Source organism: Halichoerus grypus, chromosome 15 (assembly GCF_964656455.1).
Source record: "Halichoerus grypus chromosome 15, mHalGry1.hap1.1, whole genome shotgun sequence".
NCBI lineage: Eukaryota > Metazoa > Chordata > Mammalia > Carnivora > Phocidae > Halichoerus > Halichoerus grypus.
Genome location: NC_135726.1, coordinates 4,134,256 through 4,151,100, shown reverse-complemented (window position 1 = coordinate 4,151,100; position 16,845 = coordinate 4,134,256). Strand labels below are relative to the sequence as shown.

The window sequence follows — 16,845 nt, the reverse complement described above, 5'->3', positions numbered from 1 at the left end:
AGAGTAGCATGCTCTTCCGACTGAGCCAGCCAGGTGCCCCTCCTAGCTCCTTTGTCATGGCTATCTGGGTTTATTTCATCGGCCAGAATTTCTGGAAGGATACAGATTAGAATTTCTTTGCTTTCTCTTCTTTTTCCTGTCTTTGCTGCGTTGACTCATTTTTAAGAGTAATTCTCTTCATTCATTGTCCTCCCATGTCCATTCCTGTATGGGGACTGAAATCATTAGTGTTTTAGCGGGTTGTGTGTTTCCTTGGCAATTAAGATGGTTACTGTTTTTCCAACAGGCTTCCCCTGTGAATATTTCATCACCCTGAAAAGTTTTCTTGTGCCTCTTTTTGATCAGCCCTTCCCCAGCCTTTGACAGCCACTGATCTGTTTTCTGTCCTTATGGTTTTGCTATAGAATGTTACATAAATGTAACTATACCACATGTAGCTTTTTATAGTCGGACTTCTTTCCCTTAGCGTGACGCTTTTGAGAGCCGTTGAGTAGCATTTCTTTTTATAGATGTACCACATTCACCTCTTGATGGACATTTGGGTTGTTTTTAGTGATTATGAATAGAGCTGCTGTAAACATCAGCATACAGGTTTTTTCATGGACATAGGTCTTTCTTTCTCTTGGGTGAGTGAGTGGGTGTGGGATAACTTGGTAGTAAACTGCCAAACTCTTTCCCAAAGCGGCTGTACCGTTCTGCATCTGTGTCAGCCATGCAGAAAGTTTCCGTCCTTCCTTATCCTCGTCAGCATTTGGTATTGTTGGGAATATTTTCTCCCAGTTTATGGCTTGTCTTTTCCTTTCCTGCTGAGTGAATTTTGAAGTTGTGTATGTAGACTTCGAGATCTCTGCAGCGGGGCTGTAAAGGAAGGCGGGTCAGCCATGTCGTTTCTTCACCCCACCCTTCCTTCCGCTTCCCTTTCACTGAAGGATACCGTCCCTTCCGTAGCTTGCTATTACACTGACCACACTTAATACAGGCTTTGTTCCCTGGTGTTGGAAATGATAAGAGGGTCTGAGTTCACAGTGAAAGTATTGCATACGATTTCTAAATTGTTTTGGGACTCTGCTTATTTTCACCGTTACTATCAATGGACAGTTTCCTTGTGGATTTTTACGAGTATATATGAGTATTATGTGATGGTGTTCCTGTTTTTAATACATATTTGCAGTGTTGCTAGCTATTGCCAAAGAGCCCTCCAGCAGTATTTTCCCTTGAAATATTCGTGTGTTGGGGCACCTGGGCAGCTGAGTCATTGAGTGTCTGACTCTTGGTTTAGGCTTAGGTTATGATCTCAGGGTCCTGAGATCAAACCCCCGTAGGGCTCTGTGTTCATCGGGGAGTCTGCTTGAGATTCTCTCCCCTCTCTCCCCTCCCCTTCTGCTCCTCCCCCTGCTCACACTTGCACACTCTCTATAAAATTAATAAGTAAATAAAAAAAACTTAAAAGAAATATCAGTGAATTTTTTTTTTTTAAAGATTTATTTGAGAGAGAGAGAGAGTGTGCACACAGAGGGGGAGAGGGAGAATCCCAAGTGACTCCCCGCTGAGCTGGGAGCCCAACCTGGGGCTCGATCCTAGGACCCTGAGATCATGACCTGAGCTGAAATCAGGAGTCGGCCACATAACTGACTGTACCACCCAGGCAGTCCCTGGTGCAATCTTACTAATAGGCTGTGAGAGTTGTCATTTATTCACATTTACGATAATAATAGGCATTATCCAAATATGTAATATGTAGTTACTGGTTATTTTTGAATCACATGCTTGTACATTTCCCTGCAGGTTACTCAGTCCCATTTGAGCAGAGGAGCCACAACTCTGCTTTCCATTTTTATCCCCAGTACTGATCATGGTGCATGGCATTAGTAGGCTCTAAATAATTATTGATTAGATGAATGAATAATTTAGTGAGCGGTTCTTTGCTGTAGAAATCTAGTCATACTGATTCTTGTCAATGACTTAGTTTTTAAAGCTCCAGGGAGAATATGAACTGCTAGGCACTTGCCAAACTTGCTTCCATGCAGTTGAACCAGTTGTTTTTCCAGAAAGTCAATATTCAGAATTCTGGGAAGTGAGGGTTTACAACTAGACTTTGTCTGTTCAATAATATGTTTATCTATACATCATGTTTAAATGAAATTTCGGGATAAAAAGGTACATACATATCTTAAAGATCGTTCATCAGGATCATTAACATTTTTCTCTTTTTGGATTACTCTATCTTCCCATGTGCAGCACGTTTTCTGCTTTCCAGTAGTGCGTGGGGCCGAGAGCACTGAGATGGAGGTAGTGAATGAGTCAGCGGAACGGGAAATGGGACACCTCGCGGTGTCTGTGCGCCAGAAAGTTCTTCAGGCAGGACTCTGCGTACACATTTGGTGTACACAGTTGGCCAGTTTCAAAATAAGCTTTATCGATTTCAGTGTTCTCTGACAATTTATGGAAAAGGCTAAGTAGTATTTTCTTGTTTGTAATTGGAAATCTCCATTTTGCAGACCCTTGATTTGTTTAATTAAGAAAGGGTCGTGGGGCTTCTGGCCTACATATTTCATAGGATTGGCGTAATATGTGGCATTTTCCCTGAAAGTATATAAATTGTATATTTTATGTGATCAGTGACTTTTTTTTTTTCTTTTCCAGTATATTTTTGGAGATTTTAGCCCTGATGAATTCAATCAGTTCTTTGTGACTCCTCGCTCTTCAGTTGAGGTAAGACAGAACATTTTATTGAGTATATGTGTAGATATAATTAATGGCTATATTTTAGTTTTGATTTTTTAAATTTATGCTTTTTTGATAAATCCAATGTACAGAAAAGTACAGGGACTAACAGGAGAAATGCCCAAACCCACCAACGAGATTTGACTGATACTAACATTTTGCTATATTTATAAATAGCAAAACATCACAGATACAGTTGAAGCCTCCTTTGTACCCCTCTTCCATCTCATTCCTCTCCCTCCGCAGAAGTAACAACTCTGCTGAATTGGTATTGTTTACTGACTATGGTTTTCACCTTTTACTACATACATGGTTATCAGCAGATAGTAACATCATGTTTTATGTGGTTTAAATGATAAATGGTTTCATACTGAAGTTGACTCTTGAACAACGCAGGGGTTAGGAGCGCCAGCTCCAGTTCATTTGAAAATCTGTGTATAATTTTTGATTCCCCCAAAACTTAACTACTAATAGCCTACTGATGACCAGAAGCCTTACTGATAATATGAACAGTTGATTAGCACATTTTGTGTGTTAAAAGTATTACGTAGTTATTCTTAGAATAAAGTAATCTAGAGAAAAGAAAATATTAGGAAAATAATAAGGAAGAGAAAATACATTTATAGTACTGTACTGTATTTATAGAAATAAATCTGCCTGTGAAGTGGACCTGCACAGTTGAAACCCATGTTGTTCAAGGGTCAACTGTATATTCATCATTTTGAAGTTTGTTTATTTCATACTAACATATTCTTTACATTTATCTATGCTCTTATGTTTTGTTTTTTGTTCCTCAATTTTAATTGCTAAGTACTGCTGATAGAACAGCTATCAACAGCTGTCACAGCTCATTTGGCTTTTTTCCTCTCGAGGACCATTTAGGTCTTTAGTTTGTACACTGTTAAAAAATGTTGCAATAAACATATTTTACGTGCCTCTATGGGTTTCTCCAGGATATGGCCCTAGGAATGGAACTGGTCAGCCTGCAAGGAGTAAGCATCTGTAGTTTTACTGGAGACTGCTGATCTGCCTTCGAAGCGGTTTAGCAGTCTGCATCTCCATGAGCAGTGCATGAGTGTTCTCATCATCTCATTTGAAGAAAAAAATTGTTGCTTATTCTCAGTATAGGCTTACTTAAAATTTTTGTTAGTCTGATGGGTATGAATGGATTCTCATTGTTTTAATTTACAATTCCCGGGTGACAGACTTGAGAACTGTTTCATTGCATGTGCCTGCTGACGATACAGATTTCCACTTCTGTGAATTAACCCTATCTCCCCATCCACATTTTTTTATTAAGTGGCTTATCTTTTTCTTACTGCTTATATAATTAATAATCTTTGGTTTTGCATGTTACAGGTATCTTTTTCTAGCATGAGGGCTTTTAAACTTCATATATGATGCACTTTTATTTCTTTCGCTGCATAAGGGAAGTACGTTTTTAACTTTAATGCCAAATGTATTGGCTTTTTTCCTCATGGTTTGTAAATGTCTTTAAGAAATATTTCCTTTCTCTGAGGTAATAAAGACACTGGTTTTCTTCTAAAAGCTTTAAGGTTTTGTTTTCACTGTAGTGGGTATGCAGTTGGAATGGACTCTGCTGTCTGTGGGGTGGGGCTCTGACTTGTGTTCTCTCAGGGCAGGAGTGAGTGGTCCCAGTGTGCCGCTGAGCGCTGGGCCATTAGTCGCAGTGCCCTGTGGCTGTGGCCCCCTGCTTTTATCTATCGTTAGCACTTGTTTTAATAGCTGCAACTCTATAATCCATCTTCTGGGAGGGCACATACCCTCTTATACTTATTCAGAAGTATTTTGATTCTCCTTCATCCTCAGCTCTTCCTTGGGAATTTATGAGCAGCATGTCAAGTTTCATGAAAAATCCTATTGAAATTTCAGTTGGAATTGTGTTAAAAGTATGGGTTAATTTATAGGAGAATTAGAATCTCTATGCTAGTTTTCCTAAACATGATTTTGGTGTATTTTTCCATTCAGGTCTTCTTTTATGTCCACTCTCTATGTGAGTAATGGTATCTGTTTTAGTTTAATAAAAGCTTACCTGGAACATTTGTTCATATTCGTATTGTAAATGTGAAAACTGTTGAAATTGCATTGAAGAGGAGAAAGGGCGGGGGGCTCGGGAGTAGGTGCGAATCAAGTAAAACCGAACTTAACTTTAATGAGACCTAACCAGCCACTTAGATCCCTTAATGTCCACGGTAGGTTTGCACGCATGTGAAGTGTTTTTGCACGGAGTTCTTTTATTTCTCAGGAGAGGAGCAGGAGAGGCTGACTCCTTAGATTTGGAGCCACAGGGCCAGCGTTGCATGTGGCCTTGGCCGGTCCTTCCTGCTTTACCTTGGCTTCTGGAACTCTAAACTCTTTCTGGAGCTGTGGAGGAAGGATTAAATGACAGCGTGTTGAAAGCGTTACTTCAGCTGCACAGACGAGAGAGAGATTTTTTGGTTTCTCCTCTTTCATTTTAGGAAAAGGGAGGAAATCAAAGAAGACAAAGCTTGTATCAGGTTTTATTTTAAAAAACTAGTAAATCGAGTTCCATGCCATCTCTGTCTGTTTTGCGTTCATTGATGGTAACAGTTAGGATTTTAAGGAATATAAAGATAGGAGCCAGGAAACCATGAAGCGAAATTGTATGATGTATTTCCTAAGGCAATAAAATGTTATCTGTGCATTTTAGATTCTGTAGAATAAGGCTTGAAGTTTAGTGTTTCCTGACCAAAAAAAACAAAAACAAAAACAAAAAAACAACAATAGTTAATTAGGCAAAGCATAACCAGATCCCGTATTTCCCAAGCATTAGTGTTAACTGAAGTTCTACTCTATATACTCTTCTATGGTTTGAATTTTAAATCATTTCTGTCTTCGAATCATGGTAAGATACAGAGGCACCTGCCAGGAAGAGGATAGACTGTGCTCTTTGCAGTTATGGTTTTAAAAAATGATAAAGCCCAACTTGTGTGTTTTACAAAAACTTTTCTCAAGTGTGTGCATTTGTGTGGGTTTGTAAGTGCTTGTTTGAAAGTAAGTGTCAGAATTAAACCTTGGGTTTTCCTGTGATGTGAAAGTGGAAAAGGTACCATATTTAAGTCTGAAGAAGCTGGGCTCCTTCCTCACTCTGCTACATAAGCAGGCTGGGCAGTCTTGGGCAGTTCCTCCATTGCATTGTGCTTTCTTAAATGAGAACATGGAGAATGTTTACTTACCTCACAGAAATGTTGGGAAATCATTAGGGTATGGTGGAATACCTAGTGGGTAACAAATGTAGCAGATACGGGTGTTGGTGGTAAAGTTATGTCAAACTTTTTATTGCAGAAATAATGGCTCTGTCTTATCAGAATGAATTATAGCCAGAAATCTAAGTCTTGCTTATTTTGGGGTCTTCTGTATTTTTGCTTTTGAGAATGCATTGACAGATGTTGTCTATCAAAAACACATATGGTCGGTCCAGTAACCTGCAAAAGGGAAATGCAGGCAAATTAACGTGACTGGGCCAAGCTATCTTTCTCAGTATTGTAATTATTATAATTTAGGAGTCTGGAGTATCTAATAATATAATCACATGGGACACAGACTGTTTCATGGGGTGATGTGTGGCTGGATCAGTGGGTGTGAGCGTGATGTTCTCTGCCCCGAACTGCAACATGTGGCTGCGCCTTTTATCTTGCACTGAAAATGACTGCAGCCCCAACCAGCGCTCCCCTGCCCTGTGCCCCTGGCACGAACCAGAACCCCTCCCTGGTGTCCATATACTTCTTTGGCTGCTAGGAACTTGATACAACATTTTTTCTCTACTTGGGGCTCAGAACTGATAAAACAAAGTTTGAGAAACAGCAGGTGTTAAAATGTAAAAACATTCTACCTTTCAGCTAAAGCACTGATCCTCTCAGCTGAGTTTTGGACTCTGTTTTAGTTTGCCTGTTTGAAAGCTTGCCACAGGCCAGATAGGTCAGCAGTTTGACAGAATCAGAAGAAACAACCTCAGCTGATTTCTGTGTGTGATCCTAAATGTTAGTATAAATTTGAAGGTAACATATCTTTTCTAAAGCTGTGCTGTAGTTTATAAGCCATTGTGATTTAAAGGTGAATTTCTCCAAATGGAAAAAATAGTCAGTTTATTGAATAAGCATGTTTTGAACCCCAGTCATAATCATGTCATTAGTGTTCAGAAATAAAGAAAGAATGCTCATTGTTCTTGAGACTTCCAGAACTCAACATTTGAGACAACACATGCACACTTTAATGTGTTACTGAACACACAAGCCCAGGATAGCATGGTTCAGCTGCGGGTGCGCTGTTATTCTTGGTGTTTTGGTGTCTTCGTGGGATTTCTTTTCTTTCTTTTCTTTTCTTTTTTTTTTTTTTTTTAGGATTTTATTTATTTATTTGACAGAGAGAGACAGGAGAGAGGGAACACAAGCAGGGGGAGTGGGAGAGGGAGAAGCAGGCTTCCCGCGGAGCAGGGAGCCCCACAGGACCCCGGGATCATGACCTGAGCCAAAGGCAGATGCTTAACAACTGAGCCACCCAGGCGCCCCTCTTCGTGGGATTTCAAAGGAGAGATTTAAGGTTCATGAGGGTCTTTTAGACAGTAGAACAAATAGTGGCGGTGCCAAAAAGACTTTAAAACGTTTCATTTTATTTTATGAAATATAATTGACATATAAAATCCTGTAAATTTAAGGTGTACGCCGTACTGATTTGATACGTTTCTATTGCAAGATTGCTGTTGTAGCATTAGCTGCCATTTCATTTAGTGGTGGGAACAATTAAAGTCTGGCTTCTCAGCATGCTTGAAGTTTATAATAAGGTGTGCTGTCTGTAATCCCCGTACTGTGTATTAGAGCCCCGGGACGTGTTTATCTGCTGGTTGCAAGTGTCAGTCCTGACCCTGCGGCTCCCCCGCCCCCTTCCTGAGCCTTTGCTGGTGCCATGCACTCTTTGTTTTTTTGATTTGAGTTTTTGTGTTTTGTTTTTTGTTAGATTCCAAAGATAGGGATATCATACAGTGTTTGTTTAAAATATTACCTTCATAATCAAAGGGCCTGAGTACTGACTTCACAAGATGGTAACACTGTTTTTAGACCAAGTTGATTTGACTTTGTATCTAATATAACTAGATTTCAGTTTTTTACATTGCTCACCTTGAATTCATGTGTGAGATTTTTTTTTTTGCTTTGATTTTATAATTTAATGTTCTTTTAAGTAGCCATATAGTTAAGGAGAGAACTTTGAGCAATTCTTACAATTTCATCCTGCTGTCTGTAATAAATACACATTTACCACAGACTAGGGGGTATCTCATAAATGACAGAGGTTTGTTGAATTAAAGGTGCCATGTGCCTATAGAGTAAAAAAGATACACACACACCCTTTTGTACCTGAACTCATCATAGCACTAATTCCCACGGTTACCTTCTTACCAGCTTAGTAACTCTGAATAAGTGTTGTAAACACGAACAGAAAATGCAGTGTTGCCGTGGGGTCTACTGGGGTGGGGTGTCTGTTTTCAGGTCCTGTCTCTACCACTGAACCACATTTTGTGTAACTACAGCATGATTAGAAAAACAAGCACTTTTAGTGCCTCACAGTTTATGTATAGATTTCCATCACCAGGGGGCACCCTGATGTCACTGATAGAAAAAGAAAAGGTATTCTGTATCTGGGAGTTTGCTAAACTTCTTTTGTGACTGCAGGGGGACATGAACCTGATTGGTTCTCAGATGCACCTTCTTTGCTCCATGTGTCTGTGCCAGCGGTAAATGCTGGAGCACCGTGTGCGCGCGTTTGACTGATCTTTGTGCTGCAGGTGCAAGGCCCGGTGTAGCCCTTGGCCAGCACTCAGAATGGCTTCTTTTGTGTCAGCGTGATGATCCCTGGGCACCCCCCAGTGGACAAACGTGCAGCTCTCAGGTCCTGCAAGCCTTCAGTTCGTTTTGAACTGCCCTTTGTTTCCTTAGGTTCTTACTTGTCATTCATTCCGTGGGGGAGAGAACTTCCTTACTGTGATCATTGAATCAACTTGCTAAGAGTTAATTGGAGCAATCAGCTGAGGAGGCCCTTTCCGCAGCAGTTCTCAGGCAGTGGCCGGCCTGAGAATTGCCGGGGCCCTTGAGCGTTGCACCCTGCGGGGCCCATTTGGGAACCCCGGGTGTTGCGGGGGGCACACTTGGAGAAGTGCTGTGTTAGGATGTCATTGCTTTGTTCTTTTGTTCTCTCTTTTAAGTCCGCTTACCTTATCTCTTCCATCCTGAACTTTCTCATCCCCAATGTGTCCGTTTGAAACATTTCCAGTTCTTAAATATTACGGGATGGCTAGGAAGAAGAAAAATTTGGGATATTCATAATACCTTCCTGGTTTTTACAAAGAGGTCAGATACTTGCCATTTTGCTTTCTCTCTTCCAAACAAGGAATGTGATTTCAGCCATTAATTCATTTACATAAGGCACTGTGGTAAAAAGGGAGCCGTGGTTCCCAGACTTCTCTGTGGGCTCTCTGCACTCTTCCCGGGGGCCTGGTCCTGGCCTGCCCTGCTGTGCGGACATGCAGTGCTGCGAGGGTGACATGCATGCGGTCACTAAGACCTCTGTTAGTGGCCCAGAGCAGTGGCTGTGGTCTCTGTGGGCAGTCTCTCACGTCCTACGAAACTAAGGGTTTATCGTGGCATTTTATTGTAGTTGACTTACATGTCTATTGGAATCTTTTTTATTTTTATTTTTTGCCTCATTTTTGGATCTTAATGACAGTATTTAAAACAATTCCTGTGGTATTTTTATCTTAAATGAAGGTGATTTAATTTTACTGTCTCAATGTATGTTATTTTGTTTAAAAAATGTCATGAGAAAAGTTGGATAAAGAGTTTTAATGAAAAAGAATGGGTTGGGTTCTAACATTTTGTTGAATTAAAATTTGTTTCCCACTTCCCTGTGCAGCTCCCTCCATACAGTGGAGCAGTTCTGTGCGGCACACAAGCTCCAGGCGAACTACCCGACGGTAAGCTGCTTCTCTCCTCCATCTCCCTGACGTGCTGTCGGACCATGTGTGCGGGCGGGGGCGGGGGGGGGCTCTTTGGAAATCATGTTTTTCTGCTGGTTCATACCTGTCGAATAAACACTCTCTTACTGCTTGAGGTTTTTGCTATAAACTATAGCATGTTTAATCTCTGAACCATTTTGATTAATGAAGTATATTCTGTGCTTCGGAGTGTCAGATGTTCAAGGTTTAGTTAAGGAAATAGTTGTTTGATCCTGTTTTTTCTTGACCATTCTCAATGGCACCCGTGTGTCTTTTGTAGCCAGTGCTTTTTGTAAAAGTTCTCCAGTGGCCTTTCTTCTGGTTGTCGAGGCTCCTGGGCCCAGAGCTGGTGATTCTCTGAGAATGTGTTCTTTGCACGGCTCAGCGACAGCTCAGATCTGTTCTGCAGTTTACATTTATGTCATAGTCTGTCACTTAATGCTCTCGGGAAGTCAGAGGACCTTTTCACTTCCCAGTCTGTTACTTTTGGTCTCTGTCACAGACATAGAGCTCATTACTGGGGACAGTGCTTACTGAGATGCAGTGATTTTGCATGGTTGAGTAATGGCGGGTTGTTTGGTTACTGCAGGTTGCCGGGGCGCAGGTCCGATCTCTGTGGCCCAGTGTACGGTTTGGATCATTAAAGGCCCTTGCTGGCCTTGGAGAAGCAGATGCTAACCCTTTGCTTTGAGAGCCAGGGGCCTGGTTCCCTGTTTCATTAGCATGGTCAGACCTGTGATTGGGGTTTTCTTTATAATTTAAACATAAACCTTGAAGAACGTGTCCAGACTTCTTACGTACAGTATAATTAGAGAGCTGATAGTATCTAACATTCTTAGCAGTTTGTGGGAAACCGTGATCTGGGAGCCTGAGGGAAAGAGCAGTTCTAGGGGCACCTGGGTGGCTCGGTCAGTTAAGCATCTGCTTTCGGCTCAGGTCATGATCCTGGGGTCCTGGGATCGAGTCCCACATCGGGCTCCCTGATCAGTGGGGAAGCCTACTTCTCCCTCTCCCTTTGCCTGCCGCTCCCCCTGCTTGTGTGCTCGCACTCTCTCTCTCTGTCAAATAGATAAATAATCTTTAAAAGAAAAAGAAAGAGCAGTTCTAATGGTGGCTCAGGACAAGAGTGAAATGGAGTGAGCTGGAGGGGTCCAGACGCCCTGCCTGGCTGCCCATCCTTCAGAGCAGCTGGGTTCTGAGTCTGTCGGATTTCTCTCTCCCAAGTACTTTGCACATAGTAAGCATGCTACGGATGTCTGCTCAGTGCTTTAAAATGTTTTGTTCTTTCCCCTTTCGTGTTACTCCTTTCTTTCTTGTTCGGTTCATGGCCTCACCATCCTCCCCGGGGCCCGGGCTGCAGATTGGATGCTCCTCCAGCTCCTCTCCTTCCCTTCCTCACACCGCACCACTCCTCCTAGGCTGTCCTGTCTGCTTAGTTCCTGCTTTGTGGCTCCTTCTCTCCATTGTCTCTCCTCTCAAGTCCATCTTTTAATCTGCCAAAACACAGCTGGGATCTTGCCACCTGCTCACACTGGTAGTGACAGGCCAGCTTAAAGGCCCATTTCTCTGGGGCCTTTTCTGTTCTCTTGTGCTTCTATGACGTTTCTTTCTTTTACAGTGCCTGTCCTGCCGTCCAGTAATGAATCTGCCTCCCTCTTTGGACAGAGTTCGGCTGTGGGTGGCAGGGATCATAATCATCCATTTCTGTGTGCTCAGCAGCTGTGCACTATAGTATCTGGAATGTTGTAGACCTTCAGTGTGTTTCTGGATGAATGATTTAGGATGGTTTGTTCTACCTCCCACCATAGGCAGCTACAGCAAGCTCTTTGCAGGGGCTCCTCATCATGGCGTGCCTTCTGTACCTCTGCTTTTTTTTAGTCTGATCCTAGAGCTGGAAATAGCCTCTATTCCCCCCCGCCGGCAGTCCTGCCAGTTCCACTGACTTCTCTGTAGCTTCTGACTGAAATTGGTCGTTCTTTTCTGTATCTGGAAGCATTCTTTCTGTAAAGCTGTTGAGGCCTTATCTTGCCCTTCCTCTGCACTGTCAGCTTCAGTCTGAGGTGTTTTTCTACTAGTCACTGTCACTCCGTGAGGCAGGGACTTTGCCATACTAATCTTTGTGCCCTCTGTGATAATAAGCACTTTGCACACAGCTAGGTGCGCTAGGTGCTCTCTTAATTGGAGAAATCAGCTGAGGAGGCCACTTAAGCAGCAGTTCTCAGATATGGAGGGCATGACAGTCTCTGGGGGCCCCCGAGCATTGCAGACTGTGGGGCCTGTCCAGCACCCTGGGCGCTGCAGGAGCACGCTTGGCAGAGTGCTGTGTTGGGATGGCATTGTTTTATTTGAGCTAGTTTTCCTTCTCCCAACAACCCACTGTCTGCGTGGCCTGAGCACGGAGGCCCCATTCACTCGATGCATCGACTGTGTTGTTTCAAGCCTGGGTTTGCAGGCTTCACCACTCCTTCAGCCCACAGACTGGGCTCCGTGCTGACTCCTCCTCTGTGCAGTGCAGGGTGCACGTGTGTCCGTGAGACGTGTTGTGGATAAGAAGAGGAATTGTTCTGGGTAGGACTCTCTGCCCTTCAGTGGTACAGTCAGACCCGCTACGGGGTGAATGTTTTGGTAATAAACTTAGTATATTGAAATGGTTCCGTAATGTCCTATCACGTTCTAGAATATTCTGTGATATGATAAGAGTAAGGATTGAAATGTGGAAGGCACTGTGTCTGTTGGAAATAATTAAACTCTTGCACAGGCTGCAGGCCACAGCGCACGTCCGTTTTGATTTCACATTGCGCACTACAGTCTCCGAAGGGGAGCCTCCCCCCGTGGAGCGTTCATTTCCTCACGTGCATCCGTGTCAGTCCGTGTAGTAGCATTGCAGCCTCGAGGTGTCACGGAGTAGGCGATGCCTCAAGTCAAAGTGGACAGTTTACTCTTAGGTGTGATAATAGAGAAATTAATTTCTCTTTGGTGATTGTTTTCAAAATAAGGAAAAAAAGACCAGTGCTCAGAGGCCAAAGGATTCAAATGCTTATATTGGTGACTTTATACGAAAATGTGCTGTGAGGTATAGCCATCATTAGTATTTCTTTTTCAGGAACTTTTTGTTGTTGGGAAGGTGTACCCCCCGCCTCCCAGGTGTGATCACAAAGCAGATGAAGAGTTAGGAGACTGGTGGCGTCCCTGTCCCCAACTAACTTGCATATAACGGGCCTCTCTTAGGGGCTGCTTGTTGAAAAACTTCCAAGGTGAAAAATATTAAGTTACTTGTAGTAGAGCACAGTCCTTGTGGTAGTACGCTTTTTTTTTTTTTTTTTTTTAAATACTTGCCTTGAGAAGAAGTTGGCCTCTTGTGCTAGATTCGGAGAGATCTTCAATTATGCATTACGGATAAATGAAAAGGCATGTGTCCTTTCCTTAACTTCAGAGTTTATAACTGTTTCATCAGATATAAGATGACACTGATGCTTGACGTCTGTTGAAAGATGCAGCTGATTCTACAACTTAACCTAATTTCAGAAATGTGAGCTATGAAAAAAATGTACATTTTGGGATGGGTAGAATGTATAGATGGTCTATACTCCTGCCAGCCAGTTGACAGGAAGTATCGGAGGGTTCCAAAGAAATTTTTAAAAGTTTGCAGTCCTAATTGTCCTTTGGTATTTTTAGAAGTATTGTCACCAGCCTTGGAGTTGATCCACTATGAGTTCATTTAGGGCACATTTACGTGCATTCATGCAAGGCTGTCTGCAGACTGCAGATAAGGTTGTCAGTGGAGGAGGTCGGGAGATGGAGAATTTGAGAGCATGCCTCTGAAGAGCACTTTTATAGAGAGGATGAACTCTTGGCATAGTGCATACTTTCTGAATTACTAAATTACACTAATTAGGGAAGCCATAAATATAGCAGTGACTTTAAATCCCTAAGTTAGTCGTCATGATTTTCTTTTTAAGTTGTCCAAAATACCTATACCCTAGTCTCAGAAAGTAAGCCAATAAAGTCAGATTTCATTGAGGGGTGTTTTTAGGCAAAATATTATTTGCTTTTTATTATAATTTAATTTAAATTTCTACCTTCTGAAAGTCTCCCTAAGCTACCCTGAGAGTGGAAAATGAATACCGGTTTCTGGTTTTCATAGCTCTAACATTAAATACGGTTTTATAGTCATTACTTATTTTTGGCAAATTATTTGTCACAGAAATGAAATGGCATAGCTGTGTTAATTAGAAGACTTTAAGGTTTTAGCTTCAAAAAGAAAATAATTATTGAGACTCTTATAGTTTGTGTAGCTGTGTTCTTAACTAATGCCATATTTACTGATCATTTTCTTTCTAAACAGGACAAGAATATCAGAGAATTGAATTTGGCGTTAATGAAGTAATTGAACCCAATGACACTTTGCCGAGAACTCCGAACTACAGTATTTCAAGCACATTGAATCCTCAGGCCCCTGAATTTATTCTCAGTTGCACAACTTCCAAAAAGACCCCTGATGACCTAGATAAAGAAGTGACCTACAGCTCTGTTGACTGCCAGTACCCAGGCTCTGCTCTTGCCCTGGATGGCAGTTCGAGCGCAGAGGTGGAAGTTTTAGAAAGTGATGGTGTCGCGGGTGGTCTTGGACAAAGGGAGCGTAAAAAGAAGAAAAAACGTCCCCCAGGATATTACAGTTACTTGAAGGATGGTGGTGAGGGTGGTATTCCCACAGAAGCCCTGGTCAATGGCCATGCCAATCCAGCAGTCCCAAACAGCGTAGGCTCAGAGGATGCAGAGTTAGTGGGCGATGTGCCCCTGTCGGGGACACGCAGGACTTTTAACAGCCTTCAGGATTCCATGGACTTCGTCAGTGACGCTGTGCCTGGTGGGCGTTTCCCCGGAGTCCTCGACGGCGATGCGAGGACTGCAGGGCAGCCCGAGGGCTGCCACGGGGCTGACCTGGAACAGTCCTGCCTCCCTGCAGAGACTGGCAGGGACAGCCTGTTGAGGACAGCGGTGGCTCAGCCTTACATGGGAACTCATACTACTGAAAACCTTGGAGTTGCTAATGGACAAATACTTGAATCCTCTGGTGAGGGCTCAGCTGCCAATGGAGTCGAGTTGCACACTGTGGAAAGCACGGACTCGGACCCAGCTAAAGCCGAGAGCGCTTCCCTTGCTGCCGACGCCCCGGCCTCTGCGGCGGGCACCGCTCCTGCTAGCCAGCCTAAGTCATGGGCCAGTCTTTTTCATGATTCTAAGCCCTCTTCCTCCTTGCCCGTGGCTTCTGTGGAAACTAAGTATTCCCCTCCTGCCACATCTCCCCTGGTCTCTGAAAAGCAGATTGAAGTCAAAGAAGGGCTTGTTCCAGTTTCAGAGGATCCTGTAGCCATAAAGATTGCAGGTATAGTTCAGAAGAGTTGAAAGTGCAGGTGGGAGCAGATCTCTGCTCCTGTTGAGTAAGTTTGAGGCTGTCTGGGCTGATAAAACTGTGTGCTGGATTGTTACCCAGAGCAGTGGTAGGTGACCTGTGTGCTCATAGGGATTTCTCAAGACCGTCTATGCCTTAAATGCTTTCTGTCTAGAAGTAAAATGATACTTCCGCACAATGCGGGTGGGTTGGGGGGCTCATACCTTTATGTTAAGTGAACACTCCATGTCTATTACCAGTTCTTCTCTGTTGACAGAGTGCATTTCCACGTGCTTGCTTTTTGATCCAGTAATTCTGCTCCAGCGAGGGGCTGAATGCCCTTGTCCTATCCGTGTCACAGCTGTTGTTCACCTTTGCTTTGTAATCCTTGAGTTGGACTCACTTGGCGCTGTTTCTGTTCTGTATTTCTGAGGATGTAAGAAGGCATTTGGGTTTTTTTCTTATTATTGCCTGTTTTGGATTGAGTAAATGGATTTTACTCAGTTGTAGAACACCAAGGTTAGCTGTTGACAGGAAAAGAAAAACTGCAACAATTTAAGCCAAAGTTTATGCTTTGTTTCGAGTGCTCAGGCTCAGGAGGAGGGCAGATTTCAGTAAAAACAGCTGCATAATCTGCAGTTGTTTCTGAGTTAAACTAGGAAGTCAGAAACGCAGGGACTGTGTACCTGTATGCATGTCTCGGAAACCAGAGTATTTCTTCAGGTTTCCCCATACCAGGAAGTTCAGCAGCAAGCTCCTCAGATTCTCGCCTCATTAGCTGACTTAAAATAAGCTGTCTCATTTAGGCTTTATGTGAAACGTACTGATTTAACATTTGGAGCACCTGACAGCATCTGTTCCCAGGATGAGGATCAGTTCCAGTAGCAAGCTGCACAATACACACCCTTTTATGAATGGTCACAGTTCCATCAACACATCCTTTTGAATAATCTTGGTGTCTCGAGTTCTCTTGAAATGAGAAGATAATTGGTAGGCCAGTCATTTTGGGCTTTATATTTATATATTTTAAAGTTAGGTGGTTTCTTTATTATAACTTCTGGAATGTATTCATTGCAAGAGAAAGCTGTCACAGTCAGGATAAGACAGTGTAAACCTTCGTATAGATCGGTATGTTAAAAGTTTTATTTTTAAACTCTATATGAGAAATGCATTAGTGGGATGTTTTTAAAAATGTGCTTTCTAAGTTCAAAGTTATGAAAGCGTTATACTTCTGTTCCTAAAAACCTCCCATTTCTAGGAAATTTTCTCAATCTTTATTTAAAATAAGAAAAACTTCATTTTAAATGTTTCGAAACATTTTAATCCTATGACTTTAAATGTAGTTTGATACATAGTTTGCTGTGTTGTACGTTTGTTAAAATCTCACCTGCTCACATCTGCTGTTAACTTGCAGGTAACCTGCTGTGGAGGCTCTTAGCTACTTGTATGGGGGCGGGGGAGAGCATTGCTGGGCACAGTCCAAGTATTTGTGAGTTGAGGCAGGGCCTCCCCAGCAGGTTTATTTCCTTAATCCTGTGATTAGTCCAGTTAAGAAGATGTTTTACTTATCTGAGCAAAACTGTAGTTCTTTTTAAAATACTTCATTCTTTTGAGCCTTTTTACGGAGCCTTAGAAATCTGGAACGTAGCTGCTGACGGTTTTGAGTGCTGCTTCCTATAAAACCACGCAGCAGCGGCGCCGA

General features: G+C 42.6%; 1 protein-coding gene across 2 annotated transcripts in view; it reads left to right on the top strand.

Moving 5' to 3' along the window:
* Positions 1 to 16,845, top strand: part of USP10 (ubiquitin specific peptidase 10) — a 75,147-nt gene that overhangs the window by 32,096 nt on the left and 26,206 nt on the right. For both annotated transcript variants that reach the window (XM_036104872.2, XM_036104871.2), the window contains 3 exons: positions 2,644 to 2,712; positions 9,670 to 9,730; positions 14,097 to 15,137. In XM_036104872.2, coding sequence (XP_035960765.1) covers positions 2,644 to 2,712; positions 9,670 to 9,730; positions 14,097 to 15,137 — 1,171 coding nt within the window. The remainder of the gene's footprint in view (positions 1 to 2,643; positions 2,713 to 9,669; positions 9,731 to 14,096; positions 15,138 to 16,845) is intronic.